Here is a 26,542-nt window from a genome sequence, read left to right on the forward strand (position 1 = left end):
TACCCGCCGGCCAGAGAGCCTGCGGTTCAAGGCGAGCTCCGCGGCGGCGGCGGCGGCCCAGTCGCGCACACCTTTGACCACCTCCCAGCGCTCCCTGCCCGACGCGCTCGGGGCCGCCACAAGACGAGGCATGGCCACCCCACCCAAGAGGAGCTGCCCATCTCCCGCAGCGAGCTCTGAGGGGACCCGCATCAAGAAAATTTCCATCGAAGGGAACATCGGTAAGGAGCCTCGGGAAGTGTTGGTCCCAAAGCAGGGGTAGTCGCGGCAGCGGCGGCTGAAGCGCCCCTTCGCTTCATCCCTGCTCCTCCTCATTGAGGGCTTTCCTCCCAGCCTGCTCCTGTGCTTGCAGACGCGCCCTCAAATTCCCCAGCCGCCGAAAGCACCCTTCTCTTGCCTCTCCAGCTTCCCTCCCGTGCCACGAGGGTGTTCGTGACCCCTGGGCGTCAGGCGGCCGGCCTAGGCCTGCGGGCCTTGTGAGGCGCGCTTGGGGTCCCTTTCATCCTTTTTGTTTGGGAAGGGTTTTGTTTTTGCGGTGTGTGGTGTTTTTTTTGGATGTGTCTGTATGTCAGTTCTTGAGGTGCAATATACATAAGTTAAAGGATTCCTTTTTAGGTATACCCCTCTATGAGGTTTGACAAACATACAGTGTTTTACTACCACCATGATCAAGATTCAGAACATCTCCATCCCTGCAGAAAGTTCCCTCTTGCTTCTTTGTAGTCAGTCTCCTCTCCATTCCTATCCCCTGGCAAGCGGTAATCTGATTTCTAATCCTGTAAGTTTTGCCTTTTTCAGAATGTCATATAAATGGATTCATAGAGTATGTAGCCTTTTGTGTCTTGCTTCTCTAGTTTAGCATAATGCTTTTACATTTATTCATGTTGCTTGTATCTGTGGTTTGTTCTTTTTTGTTTCTGAGTAGTATTCCACTGCACGGATATACCACAATTTCTCTCTCCCAATTGTGGACATTTGGATTGTTTCCAGTATTTAGATTATGAATAAAACTGCTGTAAACATTCAAGTACAAGGAAAGAATTTTTAAATGATCTTAGCAGAAGGAGTTCCTCACTCCCTACCCAACATCCAAGTAAACATTGTGTTATGATTCAAAGACCACTGCTGTTTCTGTTCTTAACCCAGATGTCATTTTGCAAGATACATGAGAACGTCCAATTCTTCTCTATTTCCTACCACAGGAAACCTATGCCTGGTACTTCCTGTTTTGATAGGATTTTGGTTTTTTTGGTTCCAAGTTAGGTACTGGCCATTCATGCATACAGCAAATTTTAATTCTTACTGTGCTGAAAGCACTTGTACTTCTTTTAAAAGGCAAGGCAAACAGGTGCTTTAGCAGCATTCCAAGGAATAGGGAAAGCTGGACACACCCTCAAAGAGGACATCTTGTTTCATTGCTCCAATATTAAGGCACCAGTGGGAAAGATCAGTGTAATAGACTCTCATTTCTTCTTAGCTGGATAAGTTCTTTGAAGGTGAATGTTTACTAGTATGATTCCTCACAGCTACTTATTGGATATAGAAGACCATGTATAAAGACAGGAGAAAGTAGATGAACAAAACCTTTTCAAAAGTAAATTTGAATGAACAACCTCTCAGATTTATACCACAATCCCTTCCCTTTCCTAAATCCACTGAAGCAATGTATCATATCTGGAAATTTACTTCCTTCCAAGCATCTTTAATCTTTTCAGCACCTAAAATAATTTCCTAATATATCACCCCCTCTCCAATTTCTCAGAATTCTCCCAGAGCAGTCTTTGTGTATACAAATGTGATTGTGTTATCCCTTGCTTAAAATTCTCTGACCTCCCCATTACCCACACTGGAAGGAGTTGCAAACTGATGGCCTGCAGTTACACAATATTGGCATGCCCAACTTTGAAAAAAACATTTTTAATTAGTTGCTAGCATTTACAAATGTTGAGATTTCCCATAAACATCTAGGTTCTTGGCTTCCCTTGAAAAATCTGAAGATCTGGTAGCACTGTGTTTCTGTAAGAGAACCATTTGCTCTTTAGATGGGATATGTCACTTACCACTTAACTGTTTTCCCTGACACTGCAGCTTTGTCATTTGCTGTTTATTAATGCTCTTATACTGTTGTTCATGTGCCCTCCACCTTATTTGCCAGACCCAAATAAGCCATATATGTACAAATTGCTAATCTGTTTATAGAAGACTATTTCATGATTCGTCTATTTTCTAGAATTTGAACTTTAACTGGTCATTTTCATTTCATACTCATGTAACTTGTTTTCTCATGTTCTCTAACTAAATTACTCTCTTACGTTAGATTTTGGAGTCCTTACCTACTTCTCATCTTAATGGTCTGTATAGAATGATTTTTGGCATCATTATGCCTACTTGGCATTAATAATTTTGTTAGGTCCCATGACTTTTTAAAGTATTAACATCAGTGTCCTTGGTTCTTGTTCTCCTTTGCCTTCCTAGAATTTTAATTTATTAATTAGCTTATTTTCAAGCCCCCCATTTCCTCCTCAAAAGTTAAGGAACTGGATATTAGTCTGATTGGGAACTGCAGGTAACTATTTTTACACTGCTTGAAATAAAGAGTAATTTTAGAGAGTAACTGTTATTACTCTTAAAATTTCAGAGTATGACCACATGAACTTTTTCTGTTTGTAAGCAGTATCAGAAGAAAGCTGAATGCTCTAGCCTTAAGTGCTTTCAGACTCTAGCTGATGGCTGGTGTTTTAATGTGTTCCTTGGGTGCTCTTTCTGAACATCATGTTTTCCTTCCTTCCTCCATCTAGCTCAGTGAATGTCTGGTGAACGTTTTATATGCTTCCATTCACTTCTTAATGCCTTACAGTTTCTGTGCTTACCCTCTTCACATGAAATTTGTGGTCCACCAGTGTTTTTCCTATGATTAAACCTCATGGTCATCTAGTTTATCCTTAAAAGTTTTTTGCCTGTCCTCTGGTGGTAATATGACTTTTGTGTTTTGCTTCTTAACTCTTCTCTCTGTGTTACCTTCTGATTGACCCTTCCTCTTTTTTTTTTTTCTTTTCTATCGACCTATGTAATGTTTTAGGTTTGATTATAGTTCTTCAAGTCAAAGGTAAGTTCTTTTTGCCCTCTTTGGATCCAGTTTATAAGGAAGAGGAGGCTTTGCTTCAGTTGCTGTTTTTTATATGTTTATCTGTGTGCGTGTGCATTTGTATTCATATATATGGAGAGAGAGAGAAAACATCATGCTGACCAGAGATGACTAATATAATCACATTTGGTGACTTCAGATAGGAAGGGTGTGGTGGTCATTAAGAGTATTGTTAAACCCTGTCAAATTCTAGGTCAAGACTTTCCCTACTATTAAATTGAATGAATTCCCAGATTTTTTTTTTTTCCCGGTACACGGGCCTCTTACTGTTGTGGCCTCTCCCACGGAGCACAGGCTCCGGACGCGCAGGCTCAGTGGCCATGGCCCACGGGCCTAGCTGCTCCGCGTCATGTGGGATCTTCCCGGACCAGGGCACGAACCCGTGTCCCCTGCATTGGCAGGCGGACTCTCAACCACTGCGCCACCAGGGAAGCCCTCCCAGATAATTTTAAAATAGTGAATATAATGTCTTGGTTACACCCAAACTGTTTTCTTTTTTTCCTTCTAGATATCTCAGAAACTAGTGAATGATCAGGGAGAAGTAAAGTCTATACAACTTTTTTTTTTTTTTAAGGAGTTTGATAGAGTGCACAGAACCATAAAAGTGAAGCAGAAAAAACTTGGCTATTGCTTGTAGGAAGTGTTTTGCAAAAATATTTTTATAATTTCTGTTAGCCATAGTGTCATATGATAATTAGTGTCATATAATAATAATCATATTATTTCCCATCCTAAAACTCTGGGAATTGGATGCTTTTTTTTTTTTTTTTTTTCTGGCCACACTGCTTGGCTTGTTGAATCTTAGTTCCCCGACCAGGGATTGAACCCTGGCCCTTGGCAGTGAGAGCTCAGAGTCCTAACTACTGGACCACCAGGGAATTCCCTGGATGCATCTTTATATTAATTTTGTGGTTTATTTGGTTGTTTCTAGATTGGTTTTAGATAGGAAAAACCTGAGTTTGTTTGTAAACTGAACAAATAGAGCCAGTAGAGAGGAAAATTTTGAAAATGCAAGAGCCTGGAATGACTGTCACTGTTGTGATAGTTTACTTATTTATCACAGCAGTTTCCATGAGGAGGGTATTATTATTACAGTCTCCATTGTATTATGAGGAAACAGGTTCTGAGAGGTTCAGTGACTTGCCCAAAATTACATACCTAATTAAGTGGGATAATAGCCTTAACCACTTTCCACAGTTATCTCTGTTTAGTTAAGGAAAGTAAGTCTAGGACTAGAATTTTTACCTTTTTTTTTTTTTTTTTTTTGGCCGCGCTCAGCGGCTTGCGGGATCTTAGTTCCTGGACCAGACCAGGGATGGGACCCATCCCCCCTGAATTGGAAGTGCGGAGTTCTAATCACTGGACCTCCAGGAAATTCCCTAGAATTTTTAAAATTCTGTTCCATGGCTTTGGTAAACTAAAATCAGTAACAAACAAATGAGCTTAATACAGGTGGGCAGGGATCCTTTTACTTTTCATTTAAATAAAGTCTAAAAGAGAAAGTTTAGAAAATCGAATGCTTTTCTTTTTTCTATTGTTTGCTATTATAAATTTTGTAAAAGCTGATGGCTGTCTTGGCATTTTTTTCCTGATAAATTTCCTTCCTCAGTTTCACTTTTCCTCTCACAACAGCTGCTGGGAAGTCAACATTTGTGAATATCCTTAAACAAGTCTGTGAGGATTGGGAAGTGGTTCCTGAACCTGTTGCCAGGTGGTGCAATGTTCAGAGTACTCAGGATGAATTTAAGGTATGGAAATAAACTTTATTTAATAAAATAAAAATTTTTGATTTAGAGAACAGTTGTATTCTTGGATTTTTTTGTTTTGTTTTTTTTCCTTTTGCAATAAAACTTTCAAATATAGGGCTTCCCTGGTGGCACAGTGGTTAAGAATCCTCCTGCCGGTGCAGGGAACACGGGTTCAAGCCCTGGTCCTGGACGATTCCACGTGCCACGGAGCAACGAAGCCTGTGCACCACAACTACTGAGCCTGCACTCTGGAGCCTGCAAGCCACAACTACTGAGCCCATGTGCCTAGAGCCTGTGCTCCACAGCAAGAGAAACCACTGGAGTGAGAAGCCCACACACTGCAATGAAGAGCAGCCCCCGCTCGCCACAACTAGAGAAAGCCCACACGCAGCAACAAAGACCCCATGCAGCCAAAAATAAATAAATTTAAAAAAAGCAAACAAACAAAGTTTTAAATATATCTCTAAGTCTGTATCTTTATTGGGCAGTAGTTATGTGGAAGTGTATATATATGTATAACACACATTGAACTATGCACTTAAGATTATGCACTCCATTGCATCTAAGTAGAATTTTAAAAGTTTTAAAAAATTAATTAAAACTTTTTTTTTTTAAAGAAGATGTTGGGGGTAGGAGTTTATTAATTAATTAATTTTTGCTGTGTTGGGTCTTCGTTTCTGTGCGAGGGCTTTCTCTAGTTGTGGCAAGCAGGGGGCACTCTTCATCGCGGTGCACGGGCCTCTCACTATCACGGCTTCTCTTGTTGCGGAGCACAGGCTCCAGACGCGCAAGCTCAGTAGTTGTAGCTCACGGGCCTAGTTGCTCTGCGGCATGTGGGATCCTCCCAGACCAGGGGTCGAACCCGTGTCCCCTGCATTAGCAGGCAGATTCTCAACCACTGTGCCACCAGGAAGCCCAATTAAAACATTTTTAAAAAATCTAATTTTAAGTTAAATTTCTTGCGTGGCTTTTTACATTTTGTTTAAAAATAGGTAAATAAGAAAAGCAAAAACAGCTACCCAATAGCTGAATTTTACTAGTTTATTTTTCAGGACTTTTGTCTTAGAGACAGCCATTATTTTTGTACTTTCATTCATGTCGGACTTTCACCCTGGACACAAGTTTCAATTTCCCAGAACTTTCCATCCTACACTACAAATGAGAAAGAGGGCATAATCGTTAAATTCCTTTCTTCACAGCAAACTTTATTGTATGTGTATGAAGAGAGATCTGATTGCTAAGATTTTTATTTCTGGAGAAATGAGAATTGAAATTGAAAGCAGCATAGCAGAAATGGAAAAATGGAAATGTGTGCTAGAAACTTACTTTGTTAGGTCTGAGGAGGACAGAGAGGTTTTGAAAAAAAAGTCTCATTTTAAAAGTTTAGCTGTTGGTCTAGGGAATCTAGGAATAATAATTGAATATTTAAAATGTGAATCATATATACAAGGAGGAGTCACCAGCCAAGGTACTCTGCAGACTTTGGGGACACTGGTTTTTAATAACCACAAGTATTTTCTCAAATACCTGTTTGCCAAACATAGTTAACTTTAGGTCTGGGACCCAACTCACTACACCCCAATCCTTTGAATAATCTAGGACTAAACCCTGAAGGGACTTCCTTCCCATATGGACTCCATCTTCTTAAGAAATTGATATTTCAGTCTGGTCTTTGAGGAAGGGCAGAGTTAGCCTTAAGTAGAGTTTTAAAGTGGGTAAATTTATTTGCTTCTTTTAACATTTTTTATTGACATATGATATAACTATAGAAAAGTATGTAAACCTATGTACAGTTTAAAGAACAATTTGAAGGCTATCATCTTTGTAACCATCACCCAGGTCAAGAAATAGACCATTACCTTCTCGTTCAAGAAGTCCCTGTTTGTTCTTCTCAGGTCACAGTATCTCCTTCCCAAGGGTAATAACTCCGCTAGGGGTAATCACTCACATAAAATAATTCTTGTGATAATAATTTTTCTGCTTTCTAAAAAGAATTTTATGTACATGAACATATCTCTAAGAAATATAATGTTTTGTCTGTTTTTTAATGTTGTATAAATGAAATCATCTGTTTGCATTCCTTTTCCTCTTGCTTATTTTGCTTAATAAGTTTGTGAAATTTGTCTATATTGTTGCATGCAGCTATAGCTTGTTCATTTTCATTGCCATATGGTATTCAGTTGTGTTCATATATCACTGTTGGTCCATTCTATACCTTTAATCAGTTTTTGAGCGGTTCCTACTTTAGTTGCTGTAAAAACAGCCCTGTTAGGAATATGAATCCTGGTGTACACATGCAAGAGTTTCTCTTGGAATAAGAAGTAAAATTACTGGGTGGTGGGTATGTGTTTGATGCCTGTTTTCTGAAATGGTTTTACCAGTTTACATTCCCCACAGTGTACTGAAGCTGTCACTGGTCCACCCCTTTGCCAGTATTTAGTATTGTCCAGCTTCCTAAATTTTATTATTCTGTCGAACATTTAATATCTTTTATGTTTAAATTTATATTTTCCTGATTGCTAATGAGATGGTGCTCCTTTAATTAATTAATTAATTTGCCATTTGGATTCCTTTTGTAAAGTCCCTTTTCAGGTTCTTTTGCCCATTTTCCTTTGGATCTTCTGTCTTCCCTCACCCTGCATTTTTGCCTCTTAAAGTATGTCTTGTGGCCTCTTTCAAAGTGCCCTATTCAAGTTTGCTTACATTTAGAAATGAGAGACCTGTGTTCTAAAAATAGTCTTTCTCCCCCTCATTTCTGGGGTCAACTGTCAGTGCAGTCATTCTCAGGGGTTAGGTAGAAAGTAGCCAAATTAAACCAATGTGAGAAATACAGAAGGAACTCTTTCATTGGGGGAATGTTAGACTAGATTGGATTAGGTGACCTTCATTTAAGGTCCATTCTAATTTTAATATCATAGCTTCTAACTCATGTTAAACATGTATAACTGGTTTGTTGGCACATTAAATGTTTCTGCCTCTCAGTGTACCTTACTTTTTTTTTTTTTTTGTCACACTGCACGGCTTAGTTCCCCGACCACCAAGGATTGAACCTGTGCCTCCTGCAATGGAAGCACAGAGTCCTAACCACTGGACTGCCAGGGAATTCCCAGTGTACCTTATATTAACCAAGCACACAGGAACATATATAAAAACTATAATGTCAAAAATTTTAATTTGCAGAGAGAAATGTAATTATCAGATTCATTGATGTAGGTCAACCCATTCTCTATATAGGCCCAGTAGAAGGAACTTATAAGATCTCAAGGATTTGGTGCTTTTTCAAACAACAAACAATCCCTTGGGAATTTAAATATGTGGGATGCCTCCTGGTTAAAAATGACTGTCCTAGTGAATCACTGTTAGTGTTAGGAGTGTATTGAACCCTTTAGTTGTGTTAGAGAGGAGAGGTTGAAAACATTGCATTAATATACATGGGAAGCCAATTTATAATAAGAAGGTTGTCCATTAAGCTTAGAATCAGAGCTCAGGGGAATTAGTTATATTATCTTAATGACTGATGTCATCAGACTAAGATGCATCGATGCATCTGTCTCCATTTTAAGAATTGGCTTCATGGATCTGATATTCATGTTTATAGGCTGGAGCATTTTCTTCCTGTGTACTAGAGTCAAAATTCCAAACTTTCTTTATAACTACCATGCAAGTGAACCTACTGTTATTGTTAACATATACTTTCATTAACATATACTTTCATCAGTTTCCTGTAATCCAGTCATGTCTCCACCATGTTACAATTTGGTAACCTTCATTGGATTTTGTATATTTGTGTACATTCTTGGAGGATAGTTTTAATTTTGTGTGTGTATTAAAGGCTACTATGTTGTTAATCCTCTCCACTTAGGTGGAGTTTCAGATTGTGGGGATAGTATTTTGGGGATAAGGTAGCGGAGTGTGAGGGTAGTAATGAGTGGGTGGGTTCTCAGTATCTTTGGGTATTTTCTTTTTTCCTGGACCTCAAGAAATGGAATTTCTTCCCTCATCCTGGGGCCCTTCTTCCCCAGACCCATCCCTGACCTATTCCTTGGGATTATAGTGTGAACCACTATCCAAATCTAAGCTTTCTTAGCGTGGTGTCAATAGTGAGAAGTAGACTGTCTTCAGACCCAACTCTGGTAAGGCCAGTCCTACTTCGAATGTTCTCCATTTAATCACACTTCTTGGCAGCAACACTGGGATGGGAAGAGTTGGGCTGCTGGTACCTTTGATCTCTTCCCCTAGTCAGTAATTTAATTTGCACCTGCATGTTTAGCTGGTTTTGTTTTTTACCTGCCATCTAGTGGCTGAAATGTTGCTATACTATCGATGAGCTCCCACCAATTATAGCAAAATAAAGAGGGAGAAAGTACCTAGAAAGATTATGTAGTCTCCCCTCCCTTCTCCTTCCATGGTAAGAGTATCTTTAAATCATATGACCCAGATGATTATCAGTCTTTGTATTAAAGATTTATTTCAAATAACAATGTGCTTTATTTGGTGATTTATGTTATTATTTAAGCCCAAAGCTTTGATTTAATTGCTTTCTTTTAGCCTATTTTTTGAGGTCTACAGACTGTTAGGAAGATATTTTTAGTCTGTTTCTCTCAGTGAGCTGAATTCTTTTGGGAGATCTTTGTTATTTACTGTGAAATGCTATTTTACTTTTATCTAACACTTCTTACCACTAAGAAGTCACTGAAAAATTAGTAACTCTGTGAAAGAAGGGATAAAATATACTTATCTGTGAAACAACAGCATATTTTTTGATAAGTCATTCTTTTTTTTAAATTTTATTTTTGGCTGCATTGGGTCTTCGTTGCTGCTTGCAGACTTTCTCTAGTTATGGTGAGCAGGGGCTACTCTTCATTATGGTGCGTGGGCTTCTCATTGTGGTGGCTTCTCTTGTTGTGGGAGCACAGGCTTCAGTAGTTGTGGCTCGTGGGCTCTAGAGTGCAGGCTCAGTAGTTGTGGTGCATTCTTAACCACTGCGCCACCAAGGAAGTCCGTATCAGGTAAATTTAAGGTAATACTTGCTGCTATAGTAAAGTCTCTGTGGTTTAAGATGATAAAATTTCATTTCTCAGGCAGTGTACAGTACAATATGGTATTGAGTGGATGGCATACCATGCTGTCACTCAGAGACCCAGACCCCTTCTAATGTGTGGCTCATCTAACCTCTAGGACAGTGCTTCAAACTTTAGTGGTTCAGCAGAGTCACCTGGAGGACTTGTTAAAACAAAGACTTGGCCCTCAACCCCAGTTTCTGATTTAATAGGTCTGGCAGTGGGGTGTTGAAAATGTGCATTTCTCTCAAGTTCCCAAGTGAGGTTGATGCTGCTGTTATGGGGATCATACTTTGGTACCCCTGCCCTGGAGTTGAAGTTGAAAACCGCTGCTCTAGGGCCTTGGTGTCTTTTGCTTCCAGTTGATGAATAAAGAAAGAATCATCGCTTTTGAGAGGTTTTTATGGGTCCAGCCTGGACATGATAAACATTGCTTCTGCCCTACTTCCACTGGCTAGAACTGAGTCTTCTGGCTATAGTTAATTACAAGGGAGACTGGGAAATAAAGCCTAGCTGTGTGTCCAGGAAGAAAAACAACCTGGTTTTAGGGAACACATAGTAGTATCTATCACACGCAATTTCTGAATAGAAGTACTTTAAATATATTTGTTAATGTAACTTAAACTCAAAAGTGCCATGTTTAATTAATCAATGTAGAAGTTGTTGAAGTTTATTTTAAAGTTAATGGGTTATTTTAGGGGATTCTCTGGTGGTCCAAGTGGTTAGGACTCCGCTCTTCCATTGCAGGGGGCACGGGTTCGATCCCTAGTCAGGGAGCTAACATCCCACAAGCCTTGGGGCGCAGCCAGAAACAAAACAAAACAAAATAAAGTTGATGGTTATTTTGGTAATAGGTATTTGTACACCAAAGACAACCTGAAATAGTAAGCCCAGATAATGATAAAGGCAAAAAATTGTTTTTCACGGTTAGTTTTATTTATAAAAATAACTCAGATGTATTTTCACTAGTGAATTTGTATTTATGTCATTAGTGAATTCTCTATTGTATAATTATGTAAAGTTATCCATGTCTAAGATAAAATTATTAAAATACAGAGCACCAGCACCAGTTAATTATCCACATAGTATCTGAATATCTCCCTTCAAGAAATCAAATTAAGTATTACTTGCTTTATAGATATGATATAACTTCAGTATTTAATAGCAGATCAACATTTTGGAAAGAATATGGCTTTATTGTCAGTCTTAGGCTTGAATCCTAGTTTTGCTGCTTACCAGATATTGATATTAATGAGTTATTCAACCTTTTTGAGCCCCATTTTTAAAATTTATAAAATAGTGTCAGTAATGACTATTTCATAGGGTCGAGATAATGTATGTAAAACTTTTCATGTAGTCCCTGGCATAAAATAAATAATAAACAGTAGATATTATTATAATTATCATTAAAATTGAAGTATATTTTCTTAATGAAGGGATATTTTGTGTAATGAACTTACTAGTTCTTCAACGAAAATTCTTTATTTTCTAAATCTAAGACATAAAAAATAAACTTTTAAGAAAACTTAAATATGGCCTTTGTGTTCACATTCCTAAGCACATTCTTTTTTGAAAATATGCTAAGTAAGCTACAGATGATGCAACCAGGGATAGAGCAGACTAATCCAAGACTTAAATTTTGTGTTTTGAATTAACATTTATACTGCAGAGAATTCCATGTATATGTAAATACCACTACACCTCTGCCCCTCTTTTAGTATCAAGTAAAAAAACTTTTTAATGTATATTTTTGATTATTTGATAATTAATAATTTAATATTATGTATTTAATATTTAAATATATTTTATTGAGCTATAATTGACATATAATATTGTATTAGTTTCAGGTGTCCAATATAGTGATTCAACATTTGTGTACATTGTAAAAATGATCACCACAGGAAGTCTAGGTACTGTCACCATACTAAGTTGATACAATATCATTGACTCTATCCCGCATGCTGTGCTTATTTATTTTATAACTGGAAATTTGTACTTCTTGATCCCCTTTACCCATTTCACCCCACATCCCCTACCTCCGTCCACTCTGGCAACCCCCCATCTAGACCTGTGAGGCTGGGGGTTTGGTTTTGTTTGTTTGATTCCACATGTAAATGATATCATGTGGTATTTGTCTTTCTCTGTCTGACCTGTTTCACTTAGCATAATACCCTTAAGTTCCATTAATGTTGTTTCAAATGGCAAGATTTTGTTCTCTATTATGGCCAAGTAGTATTCCATTGTATACATACACCACATCTTTATCCATTCATCTGTCTACAGACACTTAGGTTGTTTCCATATTTTGGCTATTGTAAATAATGCTGCAATGAACCTAAGGGTACATATATCTTTTCATACTAGTGTTTCTGTGCCTGATATATTTTCTTAAATTTTAAAAAATTAATTAATTTTTTTAATGTGTGGAATAGCAGCTTGTGCTCTTTAGCTAAGTTCTCTTATAAATCCAGCAGTCAGTGTTCATAAAGTTGTCTCTGTTACTAAGAGTAATTTCCAAAATGCTATGCTTACTAGGGTAGGAATATAAAATAGACAATACTGTCCTCTTTATAAAAATAACTGCATGAAAGTTTTGGTTGAGTTGATATACTTCATTTAGCTGGAAAAATTCACTTGTATGAAACATTTTCTCCCTGGATGATGATGAATAAGTGGAAAGTCAGTTCATAATTAAATTAACAAAGGCCCTTGAAACTAATAAAATTAAATTTATTCTTTAAGCAGTTTGGGAAGGCAGTTACTTTACCCTTATTTCAGTTCATCATCTGCTCAGTATTTCTAAACAGCCCTATTGTTGACTGTTAGCCTCTTGCCATTTCATCTTTTTTTTCTTCCAGTTTTGAAAAGAAGTTTCACTTAATTATGTGGTTTGTGGTATGAAATTTAAATTCTGCCTCAAAGTGTCATGTGTTTGTGTGGTTTTTCGTTCTTAACTGAAACTGAGGTCCGTTGTAATGTTTACACTTCTGGATTTTTTTTTTTTCCTCAGAGGAAAACCACCTACATTGAGCATGAACTTTCAGGAAGTGTTCAGGGGTATTTGAACTAGGATTGAGAATAGGAATTAGGCAGTCATATTTTATTCCTTGAAAGTTAGAAAACAAGATTAAAGACTGTATAGCTGTTGGGGGAATCTTTATATAGCTTGACATAGAAAAGATGATGAAGCATCCCTGGGTCCTGGGTTTTGTTTCTTCTTTCTTTCTTTTTTTAAATTTTTATTTTATTTGGCCACACGGCACATAGGATGGATCTTAGTTCTCTGACCAGGGATCGAACCCATGTCCCTTGCATTGGGAGTGTGGAGTCTTAACCACTGGATCGTCAGGGATGTCCCTTGTTTTTTCTTTCTTAATCTGACAACTCTAATATCAAAAGTATTCTAATATATTCTATTACTGTGCAGTCAGTTTTAATTTAAAAAGAAAGAAAATACTGTCATTCAAAGGAAGAAATTTCAGGGACTTCCCTGGTGGCACAGTTGTTAAGAATCCGCCTGCCAGTGCAGGAGACACGGGTTCGACCCCTGGTCCGGGAAGATCCCACGTGCTGTGGAGCGACTAAGCCCGTGCGCCACAACTACTGAGCCTGTGCTCTAGAGCCCACGAGCCACAACTACTGAGCCTGCTTGCTGCAACTACTGAAGCCCGTGCACCTAGAGCCTGTGCTCCACAGCAAGAGAAGCCACTGCAACGAGAAGCCCATACACCGCAATGAAGTGATGCCCCCACTCACCACAACTAGAGAAAGCCCGCACTCAGCAACGAAGACCCAGTGAAGCCAAAAATAAATAAGTAAATTTATAAAATAAAAAAAAGGAAGAAATTTCAGTGGCTTCTTTCTCTTTACCCCTACCCTCCCCTTTTTTTTGATTTGGAAGCTTCGAATGTTAGGATTTGCTGACTTTGGCCTGTAGTAGTGAAGTGGCAATGGAAAGATGCTCAAAATTATTTTCTATATCTTTTGCAAATGATTCATTGAGGATACCAAGCCTCTTTAAAAAAAATTCCTGGTTTAAATCAGATATTCCCTAATATAAATGACTTTAATCAGATTATATAAAAATCTAATAACAGGAAATTGGCTCTACAGAATATAGAAAAGTGGATGCTGTGGTTGGAGAGAGATTAGCAAGTAGATACCACCAAGGTATCTCAGGAGTTTTTCAGTGTGATAGGAATACTGGAAGGGACCTAAGATGGCTTTGCCTGTTTAATTACTTAAACACATCGTACTCTGTCCAGGGAAGGTGCTAGGCTAGAAATCTGAACAAAGCAGTGTTACTAGTAAACTTTTGTGATATTTTGTAAGAGCAATAAGTAATTTCACTGTGTTCAGAGGCAGGTGTGAATATCTCATTGTCTTGATTTGTGTTTCTCTAAATTAGCAATGTTGAGCATATTTTCATATGCCTATTAGCCATCTGTATATCTTTGGAAAAATGTATATTCAGGTCTTCTACCCATTTTTTAAATTGGGTTTTTTTATTTATCCAATTTTTTTAACTTAAAAAATATTAAAATAGCCCTATTGATCATTGCTTTTTGTTTCCTTTTTCAAATTCAAAATAGGAACTGACAACGTCTCAGAAAAGTGGTGGGAATGTTCTTCAGATGATGTACGAGAAACCTGAACGGTGGTCTTTCACCTTCCAGTCATATGCCTGCCTCAGTCGAATACGAGCTCAGCTTGCTGCTCTCAATGGCAAGCTCAAAGATGCAGAGAAACCTGTATTATTTTTTGAACGATCTGTGTATAGTGACAGGTATATATAAATGACTGTACTTGTCAGTTTGGAATCTTGGCTTAGAAGTGGACTTTTTTTTCCTGTTTCCTGGGAATCAAAGTAATAAGAGAGGCTGAGTTGGAGATTTGAGATGGAAAATGACATTTAATACCTTCAGCAGTTTGGTACTAATGCCATTAGGGAAGTTCTAGCATAATTGCTAGCTGCCATGGAAACTGGTATAGTGGCCATCTCATCTCATTGAAATTTGCAGAGAAGTTTTTTTTTCTTCCAACCCTCTTAAAATTCTTATCTGCTCTGGTTAAATCTGGATCTGTATTCTAGACTTGCACCTGGAGCTAGGAGATCATATATCTCTAAGGGAGGCTTAGAATTACCCTGCTTATTATGTAAGGATTGTTTTACTAGAGTTAGATCTGAGGTTCTCAAACTTTAGGACCCCTTTCATTCTTAATAATTATTAAGGAGCCCAAAGAGCTTCGTGTCTTATTGATATTTATGTTATTAGATATTAAGGTTGAGAAATACAAAAAACATTTATTAACTTATTTAAAGTTAGTAATAATAAATCCATTACATATAAACATAAAAAAGATGTGAAAATTATATCTTTCACAAAAAATTAGGGAGAAGAGTAGCATTGTTTGAAACTTTGCAGATCTCTTCAGTGTCTGACTTAATAGAAGTCAGCTGTATTCTCATTTGTGCTTCTGTTTTTAAGCAGTTGTAAGCTTTTGGTTGAAGTACAGAATATAAAGTAATCTGGTCTCTCACAGAACCCCTAGAAGGGTCTTGGGGACCACCAGGGGTTCTCACACCACATTTTTGGGAACCACTGGCCAAGTACATATTTTCTGTAGCTGGAGATAATGTGTTGTTTTCTTCTGCTGTTGTTCTTTTCTGCTAACCAAGGCATTATCTGCCATGGGTTTAGGAGAATGTTTCATGTCCATTTAGTAGATCCGTTTTTTCTTTGTGCTTTTTGGAAAGAATTTATGTGTTGATGTAGACTCTCTTGCAGGTATATTTTTGCATCTAATTTGTATGAATCTGACTGCATGAATGAAACAGAGTGGACCATTTATCAAGACTGGCATGACTGGATGAATAACCAGTTTGGCCAAAGCCTTGAACTGGATGGAATCATTTATCTTCGAGCCACTCCAGAGGTGAGAAACAATAAAAATTTGTTTTGTCCATTGACATTTCAGAATAATATTTAGAAATCCTTTCAGTGGTATGCAATGAAGGCGATTTAGTTTAACTCCACTCCCCACCTCCAAATTAGAAACTCATAACTGTGTAGATAGAAACATTCTTTTTTCCTAAACAAACTGTAAGCCCGCATTTGGAAGTTGCTCTTTTAGGCCCCTTCTCTGTTCTTCCTCAGTTCTGTTCTTCATTATTTCCTCCTGACTTTCTCAGGGTCTGTCATCTATCACAGCTGCATTAAGAAACTTTCTAAAGCAACCCCTAGAATGTAGGCTTCATGAGGTGGAACTTTGGGTATTTTAATTACTGTTGAATTTCCAGTGCCTAGAATAGGGCCTGGGTACATAGTGGGAGCTCAGTAAATGTTTGCTGAAGGACTGGCCAAGTTGGTGGAGGTCCATTTCAAGAAATCCTTTATGGTTGTTTGTGGCTTGGAATGGGTGGGCAGTAGCAGCTGTAGTTGAGAAGAGCCTTAGAGGACCCTTGCCATTTTCAGTTAAGGGAGGTTACTTGAAAATGTGCTTTTTGTCATAGGTTGTAAATAGCTATTCTTGTTTACATATGAAATTATGTTATGAATCCAGGAAGACCAAGTAGATAGATGCCTTTCATAAAAGTAACCTAAATAAGAGCTTACATTTGTTAAGGAATTTCTGGTTTTGGTGCTTGCATCCCCATTTTTCTCTGTTTTTTATTCCTGTTTCTTCCCTAAGTTACAAAGTAGGCTCTGGTGAATGTAAATGCCATGACTTCTAGCCTGAAAGAATACCGTATTGCTATTGAAGCTGAATTTTCAAAGAAACTAGGTTTCTGATTCCAAGGGATGATTTTTTTCCTCTTCTAATGTCAAGTAAGCCAGAATTTAACAATAATAATTTTGAAATTCACTTTTATTTTTGAAAAGAATTTTTGTTTTTAATTATGAAAATAGTATATACAAATATAGAAGAAAACATGAAGAATACTAATAATTTCATTCTGCTAGAAACATTCATAGTCAATATCTTAAAGTCTAACACAAAACTTTATTTTATTTTTTAAATATTTTTAAACAAATAAATTTATTTAAAAAAACAAAAACAAAAAGCATTCTATTCTGGTTACCACTCTTTGTTACAGTCTATTCCATTTTAACTCATTTCTATTTTTCCCATGGTCTTTAGAGATAAGAGCCTCAAGGGTATGGAACAGTTCGATAGTAATTCCTCATCTTGAGGATTCACATGCAGTGTCAGTTGTGTGAATTAGCACCCCAGTGCTACATGTGTCTGAGGCCTGTGATTTCAGGTTCTCACTGGTGAATTATTTATTTTCAAGTCATTGTCTTGAAATGTTTTCAGGCTCCCTCTCTCTCACTCGGGCTTGTGGATGGAATTTTACTAGCTCTCTTTTAATGAAGGCACAACCTCTCAAGACTCTTTGTTTTCTTCAGGAAGATCAGCTCCAGCTCCTTACACTACATAGCCTACTGCCTCAAATATCCTGAAATGACTCAAAACCTCAAAGCTCCATGCTCCAGCCTGGGCTGGTTGTTCTGACATTCTGTTTCAAATTTGCTGTTTTTGGATTTTTTATTCTTATCCTCTTGAGACACCTATTCACTTATCTCTTGTGGATCCTGTATTGCCTGGCTCTTCTTTTTTTTTTTTTTGGTTTACTCTTTTTTTATATATATATTTGTATTGGAGTATAATTGCTTTACAATGGTGTGTTAGTTTCTGATTTATAACAAAGTGAATCAGTTATACATATACATATGTCCCCATATCTCTTCCCTCTTGCATCTCCCTCCCTCCCACCCTCCCTATCCCACCCTTCTAGCTTGTCACAAAGCACCAAGCTGATCTCCCTGTGCTATGCGACTGCTTCCCACTAGCTATCTATTTTACATTTGGTAGTGTTTATATGTCCATATATATACTACCACTCTCACACTTTGTCCCAGCTTACTCTTCCCCCTGCCTGTGTCCTCAAGTCCATTTTCTAGTAGGTCTGGGTCTTTATTCCCCTCTTTTCCCTAGGTTCTTCATGACCACTTTTTTTAAGCTTCCATATATATATGTGTTAGCATACAGTATTTGTTTTTCTCTTTCTGACTTACTTCACTCTGTATGACAGACTCTAGATCCATCCACCTCACTACAAATAACTCAATTTTGTTTCTTTTTATGGCTGAGTAATATTCCTTTGTATATAGGTGCCACATCTTCTTTATCCACTGATCTGTCGATGGACACTTAGGTTGCTTCCATGTCCTGGCTATTGTATACAGAGCTTCAGTGAACATTGTGGTACATGACTCTTTTTGAATTATGGTTTTCTCAGGGTATATGCCCAGTAGTGGGATTACTGGGTCATATGATAGTTCTATTTTTAGATTTTAAGGGACCTCCATACTGTTCTCCATAGTGGCTGTATCAATTTACATTTCTACCAACAGTGTATAAGGGTTCGCTTTTCTCCATACCCTCTCCAGTATTTATTGTTTGTAGAGTTTTTGATGATGGCCATTCTGACTGGTGTGAGATGATATCACATTGTAGTTTTGATTTGCATTTCTCTAATGATTAATGATGTTGAGCATTCTTTCGTGTGTTTGTTGGCAATCTGTATATCTTCTTTGAAGAAATGTCTATTTAGGTCTTCTGCCCATTTTTGGATTGGGTTTTTTGTTTTTTTGATAGTGAGCTGCATGAGCTGCTTGTAAATTTTGGAGATTAATCCTTTGTCAGTTGCTTCATTTGCAAATATTTTCTCCCATTCTGAGGGTTGTCTTTTGGTCTTGTTTATGGTTTCCTTAGCTGTGCAAAAGCTTTTAAGTTTCATTAGGTCCCATTTGTTTATTTTTATTTCCATTTCTCTAGGAGGTGGGTCAAAAAGGATCTTGCTGTGATTTATGTCATAGAGTTTCTGCCTATGTTTTCCTCTAAGAGTTTTATAGTGTCTGGCCTTACATTTAAGTCTTTAATCCATTTTGAGTTTATTTTTGTGTATGGTGTTAGGGAGTGTTCTAATTTCATTCTTTTACATGTAGCTATCCAGTTTTCCCAGCACCACTATTGAAGAGGCTGTCTTTTCTCCATTGTATACTCTTGCCTCCTTTATCAAAGATAAGGTGACCATATGTGCGTGGGTTTATCTCTGGGCTTTCTATACTGTTCCATTGATCTATCTTTCTGTTTTTGTGCCAGTACCATACTGTCTTGATTATTGTAGCTTTGCAGTATAGTCTGAAGTCAGGGAGCCTGATTCCTTCAGCTCCGTTTTTCTTTCTCAAGATTGCTTTGGCTATTCGGGGTCTTTTGTGTTTCCATACAAATTGTGAAATTTTTTGTTCTAGTTCTGTGAATAATGCCAGTGGTAGTTTGATAGGGATTGCATCGAGTCTGTAGATTGCTTTGGGTAGTAGAGTCATTTTCACAATGTTGACTCTTCCAATCCAAGAACATGGTATATCTCTCCATCTATTTGTATCATCTTTAATTTCTTTCATCAGTGGCATAGTTTTCTGCATGCAGGTCTTTTGTTTCCCTAGGTAGGTTTATTCCTAGGTATTTTATTCTCTTTGTTGCAATGGTAAATGGGAGTGTTTCCATAATTTGTCTTTCAGATTTTTCATCATTAGTGTATAGGAATGCAAGAGATTTCTGTGCATTAATTTTGTATCCTGCAAGTTTACCAAATTCATTGATTAGCTCTAGTAGTTTTCTGGTGGCATTTTTAGTATTCTCTATGTATAGTATCATGTCATCTGCAAACAGTGACAGTTTTACTTCTTCTTTTCCAATTTGTATTCCTTTTATTTCTTTTTCTCCTCTGATTGCCGTGGCTAGGACTTCCAAAACTATGTTGAATAATAGTGGTGAGAGTAGACATCCTTGTCTCGTTCCTGATCTTAGAGGAAATACTTTCAGTTTTTCACCATTGAGAATGATGTTTGCTGTGGGTTTGTCATATATGGCCTTTATTATGTTGAGGTAGGTTCCCCCTATGCCCACTTTCTGGAGAGTTTTTATCATAAATGGGTGTTGAATTTTGTCAAAAGCTTTTTCTGCATCTATTGAGATGATCATATGGTTTTTATTCTTCAATTTGTTAATATGGTGTATCACAATGATTTGCATATATTGAAGAATCCTTGCATCCCTGGGATAAATCCCACTTGATCATGGTGTATGATCCTTTTAATGTGTTGTTGGATTCTGTTTGCTAGTATTTTGTTGAGGATCTTTGCATCTGTATTCATCAGTGATATTGGTCTGTAGTTTTCTTTTTTTGTAGTATCTTTGTCTGGTTTTGGTATCAGGGTGATGGTGGCCTCATAGAATGAGTTTGGGAGTGTTCCTTCCTCTGGCAGGCGGATTCTTAACCACTGCGTCACCATGGAAGTCCCTGAACTTTTAAATTTTTAACAAAATTTTATTGAAGAATAGTTGATTTACAATGTTGTGTTTAATTTCTGCTGTACCGCAGAGTGACTCAGTTATACATATTTATATTCTTTTTCATATTCTTTTCCATCATGGTTTATCACAGGTAAATTATTTGATTTTTAACTAAACTTATTTTGTACAGTTTATTTCAAGTATGGATGCCAAAAGTTTATACACATATTTTGACTTATTTTTGAGAGTAACACTTGGTTTAGAGCTACCAAATGGTTGAAAAGCACAAGGAGGGGAAAATGAACTACTTCAACTTCCTAGGGAAAATAAATAGAGATTTTGGCTAGCATAACTAAAGAGACACTAAGGAAAAATTTAATGGCAGCCGTCAAGAATAATTGTTCCTTGCCTCCTCCACTCCTCCTACCTGTTTCTTATTGCTTGCTTTTAGAAATGCTTGAATAGAATATATTTACGGGGAAGAAATGAAGAACAAGGCATTCCTCTTGAATACTTAGAGAAGCTTCACTATAAGCATGAAAGCTGGCTCCTGCATAGAACAGTAAAGTAAGACTTCCTTATTCTTATTTACTATTCATTTTAAATTCCTTTATCAAATTTTAATCCAAATCATGTATAATTTTTCATTTTCAGCCATTTTTATTTATTAGTATTGTAGGGTCTCCCAGAATTAAGTATGGATTTTGATTCTTTTTACTGCAATGAGATCCTATTTTCTTAAAGTTTTTATAGCTAATCTCCTCCAGCAGTATTTACAGCATAATATATGGAATTTCACATTAAGGGATAAAGTAGGAAATATATCTGTATACATTATTTAGGTACAAGCATACCTTGTTGTATAGCACTTCACTTTATTGTGCTTCACATATGCTGCATTTCTTACAAATGGAAGGTCTGTGGCAACCCTATGTCAAGCAAGTCTGTTGGCACCATTTTTCCAACAGCATTTCCTAATGTTGTGTCTCTACATCACATTTTATAAATTCTTGCAATATTTTAAACCCTTCACCAGCAAAAAGATTATGTGACTCTCTAAAGGCTCAGATGATGGTTAGCATTTTTTAGCAGTAAAGTATTTTTAAATTAAGGTATGTACATTTTTTTTAGACATAATGCTATTGCACACTTAATAGACTGCAGTATAGAGTAAATGTAACTTTTGTATGCACGGGGAAACCAAAAAATTTGTGTGACTTGCTTGTTGCAATATTTGCTTTGTTGTGATACTCACTTTATTGCAGTGGTCTGGAACCAAACCTGCAGTATCTCTGAGATATACCTATACTCTTTCAGAGAGAATTTTAAGATATTTCAAGTTTGTTTCTTAGATCACTGTACTCTGTCATTAGTCAGATCTTGGTTCAGACGCATCTCACTTATTAGTATACAACCTTAGACAATTTCTGAGCCTTAGAGTAACCTCCCTGGGCTTTAGTTTTCTCATCTATAAAGTGCAAACATTCCTGGATTTCCTTGGTGGTGCAGTGGTTAAGAATCCACCTGCCAATGCAGGGGACACAGGTTTGAGCCCTGATCCGGGAAGATCCCACATGCCGTGGAGCAACTAAGCCCATGCGCCACAATTACTGAAGCCCTCGCACCTAGAGCCTGTGCTCCGCAACAAGAGAAGCCACCGCAATGAGAAGCCCACGCTCCGCAATGAAGAGTAGCCCCTGCTCTCCACAAGTAGAGAAAGCCCTTGTGCAGCAACGAAGACCCAATGCAGCCATAAATAAATAAATAAATAAATGTATTTTTTAAAAAAGACAGCAAAATTCTAAGAAAAAGCAAACATTCCTACTTTATGGTATGATTTTGGTTTTTGAAGAGAATTACATTTCACAATGCCTAACTTTATATATTTTATACCTGAGATTTTTAGACATGTATAGTAAATCTAGGTGAGAAAGAAGGGACTGCCAGATGAAGTACTTGGCAGGATAATTTTAATATAAAATGATTGATAACATTTTGTTTTCCAGTGAAGACATAAGAATAATTTTTTAGTATTTCTCTTTTATTTGTTGCTTTTTCTAATTATTTTGTTCATCTCTCTCTTTTCAAACAGAACCAACTTTGATTATCTACAAGAAGTGCCTATCTTAACACTGGATGTTAATGAAGACTTTAAAGACAAACATGACAGTCTGGTTGAAAAGGTAGATTTATACAAAGACTATAAATAATATTTGTTTTGTCTAAAGAAGTGTTCTAACTTTGTGAGAAAACAATTTTCTAAGGAAAGATTACATAAAGTTATATTAAGAGACAGTTAAGAGCTTTAGAGGGATTTAGACTGTTTAGATTCTCATCTTAACTTCAACTTCTAGCTTTGTAACCTTAGCTAAAATGAGGACCTTCTTTATCCTCTAGTTTCTTTATCTGTATTATAGGGGTAACCACGTTAACAAAAGTTCTTGCTCACTCCTCTGCTTTGTTCCCTTTTCTTCCCCTCTTCCCTATACCACCAATCTTTAGATAATAATAAACTATTTGTGAAATTAATCTTTTTCAACTAAATTCAGTATGGAAGATGTTTGAAGCTGTAGGATGTGGATCTCATCCATTTTTCTACTAACTAGAGTCTTGAGATTAAAGATTTTTAGTTTTGAGTTCTATTTGGGACCTTGTCAGTGATAACTTGGCACTGCCTAATCATTGAGTCATTGTCCTAATCAGAGTTGATCTATCCTCCATCTATTTGGAAGTTGACTATATTCTATAAAGTGAGTGGTGCTCATATTCATAAAGGGACTGGCAGAGAACCTATTGATGAACACTTGAGAGAGAATAGTAATGGGATTTGTATAACAAATATCCTTATATCCATGTTAATTAACTTAGTGATCTAAGAGCTAAAGAAGAAGCCACATTTTTTTGTTGTTTGTTTAGTTTTGAGAGAAATCTTACTTTTCTTTTTTCCTGTCACAAAATGTCTGCTGTTTACTATAATAGGTATTTAACATTTATAAGGGATGTATCTCAAGAATTTTGAAAATCTCACCATTTATAGATAACTACTGTAGCATATAGTTGTTTTTCCCATGATATAAAGAAAAGCATATCTGGAAAATTCAAGTGACCTCTTCATACTAATTTAATGATGTTAAAAAACCTAGTACAGAATTCATTTGTGATACTGGTAAAACAAAATAAATAAAATTAAGTCAGCCAGCCATCATTTTAACTAGATGAATCTGTAAAACCACTTTTTAATTTTATCTAACACTTCTGTATTTTGATTAATAATCACCATTTCATATTATTATTTATTTTTGGTTTAATTAGTTTTACTAGAAGTTTGCTTTCTTTTTCAGGTATTTTTGCAAGGTGGTAATCTTTGTCTATTCAGAATTACTCTGCAGCCTAGAATACGTAGAGAGCAGTATCTTGAATTGTGACGTTGGCCAGTTGGCTAAGTTCATTCACTACTTATATGACCTTTCCTCACGTACTAATATTACAGTGTGTATATATGATTCAGATTTGTGCTTCAGAAAAATTATAAATTTGTTACATAGGTTACATACATAATCAGGACCTTTAGACTTATTAAACCGTTGCAATTATTAATGTTATCAGTACTAAAGCTGCACATGTCAGTAGTGCACATGTCAGTAGTCTATGGTATTATAAAGAGATAACAAAATTAGTGTTATGGCTATTATAGAACTGTATCAATCTTAGATGTAAATTTAATGACTCCTGTGATGACATTTTAGGTCATTCATCTTCTAATACTGAAGTATTTGTTAATATTTCTTTTGAAACTAAATGATATGGCTTTGTGATAGAGTTACTTATACAGTTGAGGTCTTCAACTGTGTAGATACTTTTAATTGAAAATGAATATTAGATATCTCAAATTAGCCAAGGAATTATATTAATATTTTTTTCCTCCCCTCAGGTAAAAGAATTTTTGAGCACTTTGTGATCTTGCTGAAGACTGCAGGCAGCCAAATGATTACACATACTTCAGCTTTGTGTATCTTCATAGGTCCATATTCATACAAGTCTCTCTTCTAAACCCAAGTTTTTAACTATTTTTGTTCCAAGAAAAAAATTTTTTTAATGAATCCTATATAAAAGTTTATAGCTAGTTTTTCTTTTTTCCTTTTTTTTTTTTCTTCTTTTCTTTTTTGGGGCTTTTAAAAAAGAAAGACATTTAAGTATCCCTTACAACAAGAAGTCTGGGGGTAGATGGTTCCAGAATCATTATAGTGGCTAAGCTGCATCATAAAGGACCCAGCCTCCTTCTGTCTTTCTCCTCTATTATCCTCCTCAGCTGGTTGACTTCTTTTTTTTTTTTCTGGTGCTTCTCATCTCACTGACCAATTTCTTGACTACAGACTTTAATGTTACATAGTAAATGGTAATGTGTCCTGTGTAAATTAGTGTACCTTTTAAAAATTGAAAAGTGGAATTTAAGGAATCCCTAGAAAAAGTATGATGAGGTTTTATTTTAAATACTTTTGATCAGGTGCCTTCCCTTCTGCCTTAATTTATGTGGAAGATAAGACCAGGTTTAGTATTTAATTACTTCACTGATTTATTAATGTGTCTATAATACATTTGTAGAGAAGCAGGTTAGACTTTGTTCCCGGTTTGTAATGGCATAACTTATAAATCATTTAATCTTCTTCCTGCCTTTGTTTCTACATCTGTGGTATGAGTGAGTCTTCATCTTTTGCATGGGATTTTGTAGGATTAAAGAGAAAATGTTTCTATACTTAAAAGATAACTGAAGATTATTACATGAATAGAAAGGTTGAATTTATTTGGAACTTAAATAGCTACCTGCTTTTTCCCTTCTCAGACCATTCTTTTAGAATGGAGTATTACTACTATAGTTAAAAGATTGGCTTAATCTATGATTGTCTTTAAGTCATTTGAGGTGGAATTATAGTTTTCCTTAATTTCTTCCCATTTTTATAGGTAAAATGTTAGTGGGACATAGTGAGGGATACATTTTTCCATTTTATTTTTTATTGATGCTATACTGGGAATGAGTAGTCTTTCTTTATACTCGGTGAGCTGTCAAAAGGGAAACTGAAGACAAGGTAGATTTTCTTCTTAGCAGTTAAGTCTGTTTAGTTAGTCCCAGCTCTTATTTCCTGCCTCCTACTTCCCCTACTGTCTCGATTAATTAGGCAGCCTACTATTTAAAGTTTTATTTAAAAGTAAGTAAAAGTCACACATTTCTACTTTGAGAACATCATCATCACTTTTCACTTCATAGTTTGCTTTGCTTCTCTGTTGGATTATACCTGAAGTATTTTTCCCCCTCCTTTAAGAGAAATTACTGATAAAAATGATCTTGCTTTATGTTATATATCTTGAAAGCATTATCATTTTTGTTGATTATATGTTAGTAAATACATATATTAATAAAGAAGGCAAGGGGTAAAATAGTTGTAATTTAAAAAATCTGCATGGGTTCATTTTAGGTCTGTATGTATAGATTTAGGTCTGTACGTATAAATTTCTTTCAACTTTGTGTAGTTAAGGTGTGCAGTGTGCAGTGTGTTTTCTTTGTATTTAACCTTTCTACTTGACATTTTAGAAAAATTCTGTGGCTTTTAATGAGAGGAAGAGTTACTTTTACTTTGAAACTATCATTTTCCTTTTTAAAATATCATTTCTTATTTTTGGTTTCTTAATATTCAAAGATGATAATTTAGTGAGTTAAACAGTTTAGATGCACTGATCTTTGAAAAAGAGACTGTTTCAAATCTGTAATTACCATAAATATTTAAATTGTCTCATGATATTGTATAGATTGTTTTTGTTTGATGTAAATGAATTTGTTACTAAATTAAATATTTGCTTAATAAATAAGTAAAAATATCATGAACTCTAATGGAGCTACACTCATTGAAATGATTGCATCTCTTTTAGAATTAAAATTTATTCTACTTTTGGAGAAAATTATGAATATATAAAGATTGACAGTGGCTTATATAAATTAACATTGAGTCTATTTTAAGTGGAGACATATTTCAGAGATTTTCCATAACCTTTAAAAATGTTTAGCTTAATGACTTTTTAAATCTGTAAAATTGAAAAGAAGCTTAAAAATTATTATTTGTTATGACTTAAAATAAAAGCTGTACCACTGGGTGAGCACAAGGGTATTGAGCCTAGTGGTCTGCATTATCTCTTGAATCCTGTCTCCCCTATCAGATCATCTTTCTTCAAAG

General features: G+C 36.3%; 1 protein-coding gene across 2 annotated transcripts; it reads left to right on the forward strand.

Annotated features, from left to right (window-relative positions):
- On the forward strand, nt 1-25,997 carry DCK (deoxycytidine kinase). 2 transcript variants are annotated; one of them, XM_082838191.1, is made up of 7 exons: nt 1-221; nt 4,778-4,893; nt 14,546-14,739; nt 15,743-15,890; nt 20,770-20,885; nt 22,411-22,501; nt 24,250-25,997. In XM_082838191.1, the coding sequence occupies exons 1-7, from the start codon at nt 131-133 to the stop codon at nt 24,274-24,276; spliced, it is 783 nt and encodes a 260-aa protein (XP_082694317.1). In that variant the 5' UTR covers nt 1-130; the 3' UTR covers nt 24,277-25,997. The 2 variants fall into 2 exon arrangements, with proteins under 2 accessions (XP_082694317.1, XP_082694318.1); XM_082838192.1 differs by lacking the exons at nt 22,411-22,501; nt 24,250-25,997 and adding an exon at nt 21,855-21,934.
- Nucleotides 25,998-26,542: the final 545 nt, after the last annotated feature.

This window comes from Leucopleurus acutus, assembly GCF_964270905.1.
Source record: "Leucopleurus acutus genome assembly, chromosome: 4".
Taxonomy (NCBI): Eukaryota; Metazoa; Chordata; class Mammalia; order Artiodactyla; family Delphinidae; genus Leucopleurus; species Leucopleurus acutus.

Bases quoted from the DNA above. Each gene is read 5' to 3' on its own strand.
- DCK (XM_082838191.1), top strand. From the start codon at position 131: ATGGCCACCCCACCCAAGAGGAGCTGCCCATCTCCCGCAGCGAGCTCT. The intron at 14,740-15,742 runs GTATATATAAAT...ACTCTCTTGCAG, and splicing joins CGATCTGTGTATAGTGACAG to GTATATTTTTGCATCTAATT. The intron at 20,886-22,410 runs GTAAGACTTCCT...CTTTTCAAACAG, and splicing joins CTCCTGCATAGAACAGTAAA to AACCAACTTTGATTATCTAC.